Raw genomic sequence first — 14187 nt, 5'->3', positions numbered from 1 at the left:
CAGAAACGTTAAGAGCTAAGAAACTGATCCTTTGTGGTCCCTAAAAAGAGTCCCCACTGAGGGCCCGTAGGCAGGGGGAAGGATGGACCAGTCCCTTCTTGAGCTGCATCACCACCAGGGGGCAGCAGCAAGGCCACACATAGGGGCTCCCCTGCACAATGCGCCCCAGGGACCCAACAGTCGGGCCCAGCCACTGGGGAAGAGAATCCTGCCTCCCAGGTCCCAAAGGATCGGGTCAGGGTAGACTCTGCAGCCGCTGTGTTGAAGCTGCCAAGTGGGTCCGGGTGAGGATGCTTAGGGATCCTTTGGGGATGGCAGTGCAGGGGGCAAGGGGCAGCCAGGGCCTGGCAGGGAGCAAGGGCTGCTCCCCAGGGCATACCCTGCCGTCTTCATCTGGCACCACAGGAGCAATGCATCCTTGGCTGAGCGTGTCTCTCGGCCTTCCTGAGTCTGGACAACGATATCCTGAATCTGAGGGTGGGAGACCAAGAGAGCGATGAAGTGGGGATTTGCACCTGGATCCGGCCCTTCCTGCTTCTCTCCTCTGGAGGCAGCACCATGCCGAGAGCACACCACACCCTGAGGCCCCCCGGTCCCTTCCCTGCCGTGCAGAAGCCGGGCCGGCGTCGGGGTGGCTGCCTCCTGTCCTAGCAGACAGCTCTAGTCAGCTGACTCTATCAGGATGCTGAGAATCAACTGTGGGATGCTGATTCCTCCCCTGGAGCCACGGTGACCCACGGGGCTGTGGGCCACGAACGTTGCATTTGCATTCATAGCTCCTCTTGCCTTTTCAGTCTCCCCAGTTCTGCTGTCATGATTGCTCACTCTCCTGCAGTGGTGGAGGGTGAGCCTGGGCACCCAGGACCACTTGGACGGGGTGTGCAGTCTGCAGGCTGTTCTTCCCCTGGCCAGCTTCTTCCTGTTCCTAAAGCAGCAGGTGCAAGGCCCTGTCTTCCTTCCCTCACCCTTTCTAAATTTGCTAATGAGTAATCAGGACTTTGAACTCCAGGGTGAAACGAAGAAAAACTCAATTGCAATTTCTTGGATTCAAAATCCAAGAAGCTACGCATGTGGGGAGGGGGAGACGAGGAATACAAAGCATGTCTTCCAGTGAGATCTTAATCCAGCTACCAAACGATTTCTGTCTCCCCTCTCCAAAGACCGCCCTGTGGGCTGTGCAGCCACCCCTGAGCATCAGTGATTGGCGGGGATGCAGACAGTCCCCTGGAGCAGCTGCCTGCACCCCCAGAGCCTGCACACTCCCTCGCATTCTCATTCACCATTTGGTGAGAGCCCCAGCCTCTCGGGAGGCCCCTTCGACGCCTCGGGCCCTGGCACCCACCTGGAAGCGGAGGATGATGGTCCAGATGAGGCCGAGGACCAGGCGGTGGTTGCCGTCCACGATGTCGTGGGAGCCCATGTTCTCCAGGTGCACACGCTGCTCCTTGAGGAACTGCAGGGCCTTGTCCACGTTTTCCAGGCAGTGGATGCGCATCTTCCCCTTGGTGGGCTTGGGCTGGAGGAGAGCAGTGGCCCCCGTGGGCATGGAAGGGGCTCTCCTGTCATCAGCACCTACCCTCCACCCTCCGGGCCAAACTCCAAGTGCCACAGTCACCCATCGTCTCCTCCCCAGCCCCTCTTCTCAACCACTCAGAGCTCTGCCACCAGGCTGCACTAGTGTCTTCCGAGCAGTTGACAAATGACATTTGAACATGGTAACCCAACAGACGGTCAACTGAGCACTCGGTAGGCAACAGGTGCGCTTCTAAGAATCTCACTGCCCATTGGAGGGAAGACTGATTTTTAACCCAGTGATTGATAATGGAGGCAACCCTGCCAATCAACCTCCTCTTTCCTCTCCCAGTCCCACTTCGGGACACTGTCATGAATGACAGCTGTGTCATCTTAAGGGCTCCTGGCGGTAACTCTCTCCGCTGGGCTCCCAGTGCAGGGGAAGAGGCAGAATGCCAGCCCGGGGTTGGAAAGACCACAGCAGGACGTGGCACTCTGTCACTCAAAGCTCCGGGGTCTCAGAGTGCTTCATCAGGTACAGGTATCATTGCCCTGTTTTATACATGGAGAAGATGGAGGCAAAGAGGGTGTGATGGGCCCAAGGGCATAAAGGAAGTACTTATGCCTCAGGGACCACAGTGTGCCAGCGGCAGGGAGGAGGACACAGCTCAGAGTGTCTGAGAAACTACGCTTGCATGACTGGGGAGCTTCCAAGAGGAATGCAAATTTCTCCAGCAACCTAGAGGTCTCAGCCTATAGTACCAGGAGGCTGAGGGCTGGAACGTGCAGGCCAGCTGTGGATGCCCCAACCCCGTGAGTGTCAGGAGCTTGACATGGGGGCGGGCATTTGGCCTACAGATGAAGGTTCCAGCTAAGACATCATGGTCCGTATCAGAGGGTGTGGATTTAAGCCCCGCCTCCAACGCCTGACCTCACTTCCTGCTGGTGCACACGCTGTGAGGCAGCAGCGATGGCTTAAGTAACTGGGTCCCTATCACCTGCACGAGAGAACTGGACTGAGTTCCTCCTGGCTTCAGCACTGCGGTGGGCATTTGGGAAGTGAGCCAGAAGATGGGAGTTTCTCTCCCTCCCCCCACCCCTCTCTCATTTCAAACACACGAAAATTTAAACTGTTGTTTAAAGAGCTCTGTGTGGTTTCTGGGAGAAGCAAGACGGGTGGGCATGGTCAGAAGGGGCAGGACGTTCTGGGCAGAGACCAGAGAACCCAATCAACCACTGGGACACTTCCCGCTGGAAATACGGGAGCCTCCCAGGGGACCAGGGAGACAGCCCCGCCCACGCGGTTCCAGCCACCGGGCCCGGGGGAGGGGCTTACCAGCGTCTCCCCGGAGAGCACCTCCAGCAGTTTGATGAGCATCCGGCCATCCCGCAGGTCCTTGTAGAGGTCCGTGATGCGGCAGGATGCGCGGGCCAGGTGGGAGTTCACCCACTTCGTAAAGGTCTTTTTCTGAACAACTTCCCGCTCGTCTGGATGGGGAGAAGGGCCCTGGGTGAGGTGCCTGACCCTGGCAGGGGCCGTGTGACACCGTCATCCCACCAGGCTCCCCCCACCCCACTTCCCCAGGCCTGGCAGGGGCATTCATTCGCGATGCATCCCCACACCATCAGGAGAAAGCAGTGACATCACTCCCCACGACATTCTGTGCACAGCCCCAAGATCCTAGTGCAGCCATCTGCCTCCCTGAGCCAGTCAGAATACTCTGGACTCTTGCGCTAGTGAGCTAAGATCTCAATGCCACATCCATCCCTCTCTCTCTCTGTCCCTCCCTCCCTCCCTCCCACACCCACCCACCCACCCATCAGTCCATTCATCCATTCCTCTACCCACCCATTCCTCCACCTACCCATTCATCCATCCATCCCACTCAACAAATATTCCCTCTGCCTAAAATGCTCTCTCTCGGCTCCTCCCCTTCATGCTGCCCATTTTGCTTAACTCCCAGTCATCTTTTAAGAGTCACAGTAGGGGCTGGCACTGTGGCATAGTGGGTTAAGCCACTGCCTGCAGTGCTGGTATGCCATATGGGCGCTGGTTCGAGACCTGGCTGCTCCACTTCCGATCCAGCTCTCTGCTATGGCCTGGGAGAGCAGTAGAAGATGGCCCAAGTCCTTGGGCCCCTGCACCCATGTGGGAGACCAGGAGAAAGCGCCTGGCTCTTGGCTCCAGATTGGTGCAGCTCTGGCTTTTGTGGCCAACTGGGGAGTGAACCAGTGGATGGAAGACCTCTCTCTCTCTCTCTCCTCTCTCTGTGTAACTCTTTCAAATAAATAAAAAAAGTAATGTCTGTAACAGATGAAACACACAAAACAGATAACATCTAAAAGAAAAAAAAAAAAAAAGAGGATAAACAGTGCTTCTCAAGAGAGCTTCTCCTCACTCTCGCCTAGGGTGTCCTGACTCCTGCATTTGCATTCCTAAGTATCAGGTGAGGTATGCATTTCTTTCCTGCAAGACTGTAGGCTCCCTGAGCCCAGGCAATACTTTTTTTTTTTTTTTTTTTTTGACAGGCAGAGTGGATAGAGAGAGACAGAGAGAAAGGTCTTCCTTTTGCCGTTGGTTCACCCTCCAATGGCAACCACGGCTGGCGCGCTTCAGCTGGTGCACTGCACTGATCCAATGGCAGGAGCCAGGTGCTTCTCCTGGTCTCCCATGGGGTGCAGGGCCCAAGCACCTGGGCCATCCTCCACTGCACTCCCGGGCCACAGCAGAGAGCTGGCCTGGAAGAGGGGCAACCGGGACAGAATCCGGCGCCCCGACCGGGACTAGAACCCAGGGTGCCAGCGCCGCTAGGTGGAGGATTAGCCTATTGAGCCACGGCGCCAGCCAATACTGTCTTATTCACCTCCCTGTCCCAGAGCCTGCGGGTGGTAGGGGCCCCACAGCTGTGCTGTGCTGACTGTACCAACAGTTCTTCAGCTCCCACAGTGTGACAGGCCTGTGCCAGGCCTGATGACACCTGGACGTAAACCAAACAGCTTGCTCTCAAGGAGTTGCTGGTGGATAGAGGAGAAGCACAAACAAGAGACCAGGCAGGTCAGGCAGAGTGTGATCCACACGGGGTTAAGGCTTGGGGCAGGGGCGGTCCATTGTATCACACCATTCTTGTCACCCCCAGAACGGCTGGCAGGAGGTCCCTGGGAAGGTGACGTCATCTCCCTGCCTGTGATCAGCACCTGCCCACACTAAGCTCCTGGCCCTGCTGTGCAGTTCAGGTGGGGACTCTAGGGCACCTCCACGTAAATAGACATCAGGGCTGGAGAGAGCACAGAGCAAAGGGAGGAATAGCACAAAGCAGGGGAGAATCGTGGTGAAAGGGAGATGGAAAAACAAACAAGATCCACACAGCTGCAGCCAAAACAAACAAGATCCATACAGCTGCAGCCAAAAAGAAACAAGATCCATATAGCGCAGCCAGGTGTTCGGTGCAATGGTTAAGATGCTGTGTGGAACGCCCACATCACCTATCTGAGTGTCCAATCCAAGTCCTGGCTCCTCTGCTTTGGATCCAGCTTCCTGCTAATGTGCACCCTGGGAGATGGCAGATGATGGCTCAAGTACTTGGGTCCCTGCCACCTACACGGGAGACTTGGCTCCTGGTTCTGCCTTTTTTTTTTTTTTTTTTTTTTTTTGACAGGCAGAGTGGACAGTGAGAGAGAGACAGAGAGAAAGGTCTTCCTTTACCATTGGTTCACCCTCCAATGGCTGCTGTGGCTGGCACGCTATGGCCAGTGCACCACGCTCATCCGAAGCCAGGATCCAGGTGCTTCTCCTGGTCTCCCATGCGGGGGCAGGGCCCAAGCACTTGGGCCATCCTCCACTGCACTCGCAGGCCACAGCAGAGGGCTGGCCTGGAAGAGGGGCAACCGGGACAGAATCTGGCACCCCAACCGGGACTAGAACCCAGTGTGCCAGTGCCACAGGCAGAGGATTAACCTAGTGAGCCGCAGCGCCGGCCTGGTTCTGCCTTTCAACAGCTTAAACCTGGCTGTGTGGACATGGGGGGACCGAACCAGCAGATGAAAGATCCATAGCTGCCTCTATGACTTTCAAATAAAATACATTTTAAAAAGTATTTTTTTCAAAGAGACAAAAGAGAAGGAGTGAGCCTTTGCCCCCCTCCTTTTTTTAAGATTCATTTTTATTTATTTAAAAGGCAGAGTTAGAAAGAGTAAGAATCAGGACTCGAACCGGTGCCTACATGGGACGCTGGTACTGCAGGCAGAGACTCTACCTGCTATGCCACAGCGCTGGTCCCTCCATGTGGTTTTATGATCAGCTGGGGACTTGGGTTTGAAGATTCAGGCAAGAGTTGATGGGGCAGGGGCCAGCGCTGTGGTATTGCTGGTAAAGCCGCCACCTGCAGTGCCGGCATCCCATACAGGCACCGGTTCAAGTTCTGGCTGCTCCACTTCTGATCCAGCTCTCTGCTGTGCCCTGGGAAAGCAGAAGATGGCCCAAGTCCTTGGGCCCCTGCACCCACTTGGGAGACCTGGCTCCTGGCTTCAGATCGACACAGCTCCGGCTGTTGCGGCCAACTGGGGAATGAACCAGTGGATGGAAGACCTTGCTCTTTGTCTCTGCCTCTCCTCTCTCTGTGTAACTCTGACTTTCAAGTAAATAAATAAATCTTTAGAAGAAATAAAAGAGTTGATGGGCAGAGGAGCTGGGCTGGGGGTGCTGGAGCAGCCCCTGGGATGGTGCTTGGGGGCAAGGTCACGGCCAAGGCAGACCCGAGCTGCCTGGCCAGGAGGGAGGGTCGAGGTTGTGGGAGCAGTCCAAACCGTGTTAGGGGTGGCTTTTTAGATAATTAAACATCTGATTTCACACCGAGAGAGAGGAGTTGAGCCAGCGCCGCCTCAAGGGCATAATGCTGGCACCTCCTCAGGCTCACTCCCCCCTGCTTCGTGGCTATTTTTGTGTTAGGAACTCGGAACTTTTATTCGTCTGTTGATTCATTCATTCAGCAAACACTGACTGTACACCCGGCGGCAGCAGCCAGGCTCCGGGCGGACGTGAGGGATTCACGGACAAGACAGGCACGCTCCCCGTGTCACACAGCCTCGGCGGCAGACGCCACGGGCTCTGTGGTGTCCATGAAGAATTCCACAGCACTCATCTGAGCAAGACTCCCGAGGAGAGGGGCCATACGCCAGCTGCCTGCACAAGTCTCAGGAAGAAGAAAGTGACCGTGGCCTTCACTGGGTCTAGGCCTCTGGGCACAGTTTCAGAGTGGGGGGGGGACCCTGACCTTGGGCCCTTCTGTCGACAGCAGGTGCAGCAGCTCTCCTGGTATCAACAGCTGCTTCAGCAAAGCCAAGCTTGCACTGTCTTGTCACACTGGACAGAGAGCAACTCCACGTACTCTGCACATGTGCAGATTCAACAGGGCCAGCCCCCGCCCCCTAGAGCCCTCTTTAAGTGGCTCGTCCCTCCCTTTGGCTGAGGGGTTGGCATTTTTAGTGCCCTGAAAAATCCAAAGTCCTTTCTCCCTTCCTCTTTCCCCCGTCATTCAGAAACCAGAATTTCATCCGAGTGCTGAGAACTGTTTAGGCCTGGAAACGGGAACGGACATGCTGCCATCTGGGGACATGAGCCTCGGTCCTCAGCTGCTGGGCGGGCACAGGGAGCCGAGGACTGTAAAGTGCCCTTGGGCCTTCCCAGGCACCACGGTTTCAATGTCTCCTCCAAAGTTCACATTGCAACTTAACCCCCAAACTCACATGGGGAGGGAATTGGACGGGGCGCCTTTGGGAGTTAATTGGGATTCCACGGGACCGGTGGCTTTCTAAGAAGGGCCAGCATTTGGCCTGGTAGTTAAGATGTAGCTTGGAAGCCCGTGTCCTGTATCAGAGTCTCTGCCTTTGAGTTTTGTTTTCACTTCCAATTCCAGCTTCCTATTAATACGCATCCTGGGAGGCAGCTCCAAGACTCGGGTTCCTGCCATCCCTGGGGGGGACCTGGGTTGAGTTCCAGGCTCCTGGCTTCAGCCTGGCCCGGCTCTGGCTTTGCAGGCATTTAGAATGGGAACCAGTGGCTGGAAGATCTGAGTGTGTGTGTGTGTAGGGGAGCGTTTCTCTTTCTCTGTCCCTCACTCCACACGAGGCCCTCACCATAGGCCAGCACCACGCTCATGCACCTCCTAGCGTCTAGAACCGTGAGGTCAACAAGTCTCTATTCCTTATCACTCATGTGGTCTACCGCATTTTGTTAGAGCAACAGCAAATGGACTAAGGTGCTCGTTTTGAACCCACAAATGATGCCTTCTGGAGTTGCAGGCTCAGATCAAGCAGGTGGTCCTAAAGGCTGGGGTGAAATGACCAGAATCCCTAGCACCATAGACATTTGGCAGTGCTGAGATGAGAGAAAGATAGTGAGACACTCATGCCGATCTGAGGAGAGGAGAGGCCCGGGGTGGGGATAGATTTCCATTTAGCTCGCTCGTTCCGGCGGCTTCACATTGGCATGCTCAGCACATTCCCTCCTGCGCAGCCCAGACACTCCTCGGTGCCTTGCAAGTGCGGGAGAGGCTGGCCTGGAGCCAGCTGGGCTGGGAGCTCTGGTAGTATGGGCAGGAGGGGAGGTGGCTGTGTGCTGGCCTACAGTCTCCAGGGCACCCACTATCCTGCACGGGGAAGGCACAAGGCCTCAGTGAGACGCTGGCAGGAGCAAGGCTTTATTTCCAAAGACCTAACCCTGGCCATGCAGGAACGGGCACCAGTCTGTCAGCATGAACAGGGTCACAGGCTGTGCTGCCATTAAACCCAGGGCCTCTCTGTTTCTCTTCTTTCCGTTTTGTTTCCATGCTGTGGCTATGCTCATGCTCATTTGTGTGTCTTCCTTCCTGAACAACCTGCACATGGAATTATGGTCTGGTGTCACAGCCGGGGGACTCTGCTTTTAAAACCCCCTTCAAGAGTGTCATGGAAGTCAAATACGCCCCTGAGAGCAAACCCCTCCCACATGCCTCCACTGACAGGTGCGCTCGCACAGGGAAGGGTGGGCGCAGAGAAAGCCTGCAGCTGTGGAAGCTGCCACTGCCATTGTCACCACCACTACCGCAGTGTTGTGCAAGGCCCCGTCCTCCATGCAGGGGGGGGGGCATGGCAGTTTATTTTCATAACACAGATGCTGACGCTGGATACAAGGCACGTAGAACAAATGCTCGAGACGCCTAAGGGGAGAGGGTCCTTTCCAGTTGGAATAGTTAGGGGGCTTGGAAAGAAAACCATTTTGGACAGGCAGGGGGCAGGGGTGGGCACGGAGTCAGTAACACAGAATGAGCCCAGCGGACAGGCATCAAAGGACATGTGAGAGCCAGCACTGTGGTGTAGCAGGTAAAACCATCCCCTGCAATGCCAGCATCCCATATGGACACTGGTTTGAGTCCCGGCATGTCCATTTCCAATCCAGCTCTCTGCTGTGGCCTGGGAAAGCAGTGGAAAATGGCCCAAGTCCTTGGGACCCTGCACCCACGTGGGAGACCTGGAAGAAGCTCCTGGCTCCTGGCTTCAGATCAGTTCAGCTCTGGCCATTGTGGTCATTTGGGGAGTAAACCAGTGGATGGAAGACCTCTCTCTGGCTCTCTCTCTCTCTGTAACTCTGCCTTTCAAATAAACAAAATCTTTTTTTAAAAATTTTTATTTATTTATTTATTTTTTAAAGATTTATTTATTTGAAAGTCAGAGTTAGGGGCTGGCACTGTGGCTCACTTGGTTAATCCTCTGCCTGCGGTGCCGGCATCCCATATGGGCACAGGGTTCTAGTCCTGGTTGCTCCTCTTCCAGTCCAGTTCTCTGCTGTGGCCCAGGAAGGCAGTGGAGGATGGCCCAAGTGCTTGGGCCCCTGCACCTGCATGGGAGACCAGGAGAAAGCACCTGGCTCCTGGCTTTGGATCGGTGTAGCTCTGGCTGTAGCAGCCATTTGGGGGGTGAACCAATGGAAGGAAGACCTTTCTCTCTCTCTCTCTCCCTCATTGTCTAACTCTATCTGTCAAATTAAAAAATAAGAGTTACACAGAGAGGCAGAGAAAGAGGGGGAGGGGAGGGGAGGGGAGGGGAGGGGAGGGGAGGGGGGGAGAGAGGAGAGGAGAGGAGAGGAGAGGAGAGGAGAGGAGAGGAGAGGAGAGGAGAGGAGAGGAGAGGAGAGGAGAGGAGAGGAGAGGAGAGGAGAGGTGAGGTCTCTCATCCAATGGTTCACTCCCCAGATGGCTGCAATGGCCGGAGCTGTGCCGATCTGAAGCCAGGAGCCAGGAGCTTCTTCCCGGTCTCCCAAACATGGGTGCAGGGCTCCAAGGACTTGGGCCATCTTCTACTGCTTTTCCAGGCCATAGCAGAGAGCTGGACAGGAAGTGGAGCAGCCGGGTCTTGAACTGGCACCCATATGGGATGCTGGCGCTTCAGGCCAGGACATTAACACACTGTGCCACAGTGCCGGCCCCAATAAATCTTTTTTTTTCTTTTCTTCTTCTTCTTCTTCTTCTTTTTTTTTTTAAAGACCTATAGGGCCAGTGTCGCGGCTCACTAGCTAATCCTCCGCCAGGTTCTAGTCCCGGTTGGAGTGCAAGATTCTGTCCTGGTTGCCCTCTTCCAGGCCAGCTCTCTGCTGTGGCCCGGGAAGGCAGTGGAGGATGGCCCAAGTGCTTGGGCCCTGCACCCCATGGGAGACCAGGAGGAGGCACCTGGCTCCTGGCTCTGGATAGGTGCAGCGCCGGCCGTAGTGGCCATCTGGGGGGTGAACCAACGGAGGGAAGACCTTTCTCTCTGTCTCTCTCTCTCACTGTCTAACTCTGCCTGTCAAAATAAATAAATAAACAAGTAATTAAAAAAAAAAAGACATTTAGGTTGGATTCTAGAGGCAAAGGAACCACTGAAGCTGTGGCCAGGTCAGTTCCTGAAATAAGCCAAGGACTGACTCCAGGACCCCCACAGGTACCCAGACCTGCAGATGCTCAAGCCCTACATCATCAAAGACGGCGTAGTGTTTGCATGCAAGCTATGCACCTCCTCCAATATACTGAGTCATCTCTGATGGCTTACGATAGCGAGTGCAGCCCAAGTGCCATGTAAATAGCTGTTATCCTGCCTTGCTTAGGCAATAACGACAACAAAAAGTCTGTGCCTGTTCAGTACAGACACCAGCTTTTTATTTTTTCTAGTTTTGATCTGTGGCTGCTTGCGTCTGTAGATGCAGAATCTTCGCATGCTGAGACTGGCTGTATCACTGACAGTAATGGCAATAATAAGACAAAATGTGTCAGATGGCATTTCAAAAAAAGCATGCAAAATCTATAGCAGGAAAACCATAAGAGTCTCCAGAGGCACCGATAAGAAAGCTCAAAGAGATGGAACCATTCTGAGCTCTCAACCAAGAAAACTCAATATCATCAAGATGCCAATTTACTCTAAAGTAATACATATTTAATAGCATTTCAAATATATTGATATTGTAAAGTCCAAATTTACAGGAAGTTAGAGGATTCAAAAATTCACTAGGAAAGGGCCAGTGCTGTGATACAGCAGGTTAAGCCTCCACCTGGAGGCATCAGCATCCCATATGGGTGCCGGTTCGAGTCCTGGCTGCTCCACTTCCGATCCAGCTCTCTGCTGTGGCCTGGGAAAGCAGTAGAAGATGACCCAAGGCCTTGGACCTAGCACCCATATGGGAGACCTGGAAGAAGCTCCTGGCTTCTGGCTTCAGATCGGTATGGCTCTAGCCAACAGGGGAGTGAACCAGCCTTCTGCTACTGAAACCACCTTTTGCTATTTTATTTCGTGAAAACATCTTGGAAGCTTATTGTCTTTTATTACTCTTGTTCTCTGGAATTTTCCTAGATGTTTTTGTTTCCTTGTTTTCTCAGTGAATTTTTTCTAAATATTTATTTATTTATTTGAAAGGCAGAGTTACAGAGATGCAGAGGCAGAGAGAGAGAGAGAGAGAGAGAGAGCGAGGTCTTCCATCCACTGGTTCACTCCCCAATTGGCCACAACAGCCAGAGCTGCGCTGATCTGAAGCCAGGAGCCAGGAGCTTCTTCCGGGTCTCCCACATGGGTGCAGGGGCCCAGGGACATGGGCCATCTTCTACTGCTTTCCCAGGCCATAGCAGAGAGCTGGATTGGAAGTGGAGCAGTCAGGACTCAAACCAGTGCCCACATGGGATGCCGCCACTGCAGGTGGCTTTTTTTTTTTTTTTTTTACCAGCTTTGCCACAGTGCTGGCTCTATTTTTTTCATCTTCTATATTTTCCAAGAAATTGCTAAAGACCTCTTAAATAGCATAGCAGAGTACAGACTTATAATAAAACTGTGTGGTACTACCTTAGGAAAAGACGGACAGACTAATTAGGATGAAGAGAGTCCCGAGTACAGGCAGGCATCTATGGGTCACACAGGTGGTATTTCACCCTTTATGAAGAGGGAATGTGGATTGTTCTGTATAGGATGCTGGCAAGACCTAGCCAGCCAGCAGGAAAAGTAAAATTCATACCTCATACTCCAGGATAAAATCTGTCTGAGTCAAAAATGGAAATGCAATAAATGAATATAAAAATAGCCAGGGGCCAGCACTGTGGGTAAAGCCATTATCTGCAGTGCTGGCATCCCCTATGGGTGCTGGTTGAGACCCAGTTGTTCCACTTCTGATCCAGCTCTCTGCTATGGCCTGGGAAAGCAGTAGAAGATGGCCCAAGTCCTTGGGCCCCTGCACCTGCGTGGGAGATCTGGAAGAAGCTCCTGGTTCCTGGCTTTGGATCGGCACAGCTCCGGCCATTGTGGCTAACTGTGGAGTGAACCAGCAGATGAGAGATCTCTCTCTTTGCAACTCTGTTTCAAATAAATAAATAAACCTTTAAAAAGATAAAATTCCATGCACACACAACCGGCATGTAACATGGCCCTCAATCAGTTTAATTATTTTTCCTTCCTTCCTTCCTTCCTTCCTTCCTTCCTTCCTTCCTTCCTTCCTTCCTTCCTTCCGACAGGCAGAGTGGACAGTGAGAGAGAGAGAAAGGTCTTCCTTTGCCATTGGTTCACCCTCCAATGGCCACTGCAGCCGGCGTGCTGCAGGCGGCGCACCGCGCTGATCTGATGGCAGGAGCCAGGTACTTATCCTGGTCTCCCATGGGGTGCAGGGCCCAAGCACTTGGGCCATCCTCCACTGCACTCCCTGGCCACAGCAGAGAGCTGGCCTGGAAGAGGGGCAACTGGGACAGAATCCAGCGCCCCGACCGGGACTAGAACCCGGTGTGCCGGCGCCGCAAGGCAGAGGATTAGCCTAGTGAGTCGCGGCGCCAGCCCCTCAATCAGTTTAAATAAACTACATATAAAAGCTATTTTTGAGACAACTGGGCCATTTTGAATATCAAGTGCATATGAGATTATATCAGGGGAATACTGTTATTTTATTAGGCATAATGATGACATTATGGTTAGGTGAGAAATGTTTTTCAGAGACACGTGCTCAAACAATTAGAGATAAAATGTCATGATGGTCTTTCATTGACCTTAAAAATACTTCGATCCACAAAACAGGTGAACGTGGCAGAATGTTAATGATTGTTATGTTTAGGCAATGGTTCACGATGGTTGTGCGTCTACTTTTTTGTGTGTTTGGAATTTTTTATACCAAAAGTTAAAAAGGAAAAGATCCCAGGCCCTTGTGATTTGCTGGCCAGACGGGCCAACAACAAGCCTGATAAAGCCCTGTGTTGGCAAGGATGCGGGGAAAACGCTCATACACTGAAGAGCGTGTGACGGGGACAACCACTGGGGAAGGCAATTTGGCCAGAGCGCTCTTGCCAAATCAGAATTGATTAGAATTCCACATGCACATACTCTCAGATGCAGTGATCTCACTTCTAGGAATCTAGCCTGCAAATACACTTCTATGTTTGCAAAACAACCTACGACATACTTATTCATGGTATTTTTGAAACAGCAAAAGATGGGAAACGATGTAGATAGCCACCAAATAGAGGAGCAATTAAAGTTAGATGTCCAGGGGCCAGCACCATGGCGCAGTAGGTTAATTCTCCACCTGCGGCAGGGGCATCCCATATAGGCTCTGGTTCAAGTCCCGGCTGCTCCTCTTCCAATCCAGCTCTCTGCTGTGGCCTCCGAAAGCAGTAGAAGATGGCCCAACTCCTTGGGCCCCTGAACCCGCTTTGGAGACCCAGGAAGAAGCTCCTGGCTCCTGGATTCAGCCATTGCAGCCATTTGGGGAGTGAACCAGCAGAAGGAAGACCTTTCTCTCTGTTTCTCCCTCTGTAACTCTACCTCTTAAATAAATAAATACAATCTTTGAAAAAAATTTAGATGCCCGTACATTAGAATGCTATGTACCTGTAAAAACAAACAGAAGCTGTCTGTGTATTAGTGCAAAGAAATCTTTGAGGTTAGGTGAAAAAGAAAAGTATCGAGTGATATGCAGTAAAAACAAAACGAAACAGAAAAATCAATGCACACCGTGAGCATAACGTATTCCTGGAAGGAGCTACTAGAAGCGGTTAATACAGGGCGCCTGCAGGACTGGTGGCAGTAAAACTTACGATTTGCCCTTTAAAAGCTTTCACCCCCAGGGTGTATATATTATTCATTCAAAACAGAAATAAATGTTTTGCTTTTTCTAAAGAAAATATGACGTGCTGCCTGCTCCCTGAG

The 14187-nt window shown here is 52.9% G+C and overlaps 1 protein-coding gene across 2 annotated transcripts in view; it reads right to left on the bottom strand.

Moving 5' to 3' along the window:
- Positions 1–14187, bottom strand: part of SPTB (spectrin beta, erythrocytic) — a 145225-nt gene that overhangs the window by 53423 nt on the left and 77615 nt on the right. For both annotated transcript variants that reach the window (XM_051838741.2, XM_051838742.2), the window contains exons 3-5: positions 2849–3000; positions 1343–1516; positions 380–471 (exon numbers count right to left, since the gene is read on the bottom strand). In XM_051838741.2, the coding sequence (XP_051694701.2) occupies positions 380–471; positions 1343–1516; positions 2849–3000 (418 nt within the window). The remainder of the gene's footprint in view (positions 1–379; positions 472–1342; positions 1517–2848; positions 3001–14187) is intronic.

Source organism: Oryctolagus cuniculus, chromosome 20 (assembly GCF_964237555.1).
Source record: "Oryctolagus cuniculus chromosome 20, mOryCun1.1, whole genome shotgun sequence".
NCBI lineage: Eukaryota > Metazoa > Chordata > Mammalia > Lagomorpha > Leporidae > Oryctolagus > Oryctolagus cuniculus.
This window is presented reverse-complemented; position numbering and strand designations above follow the sequence as displayed.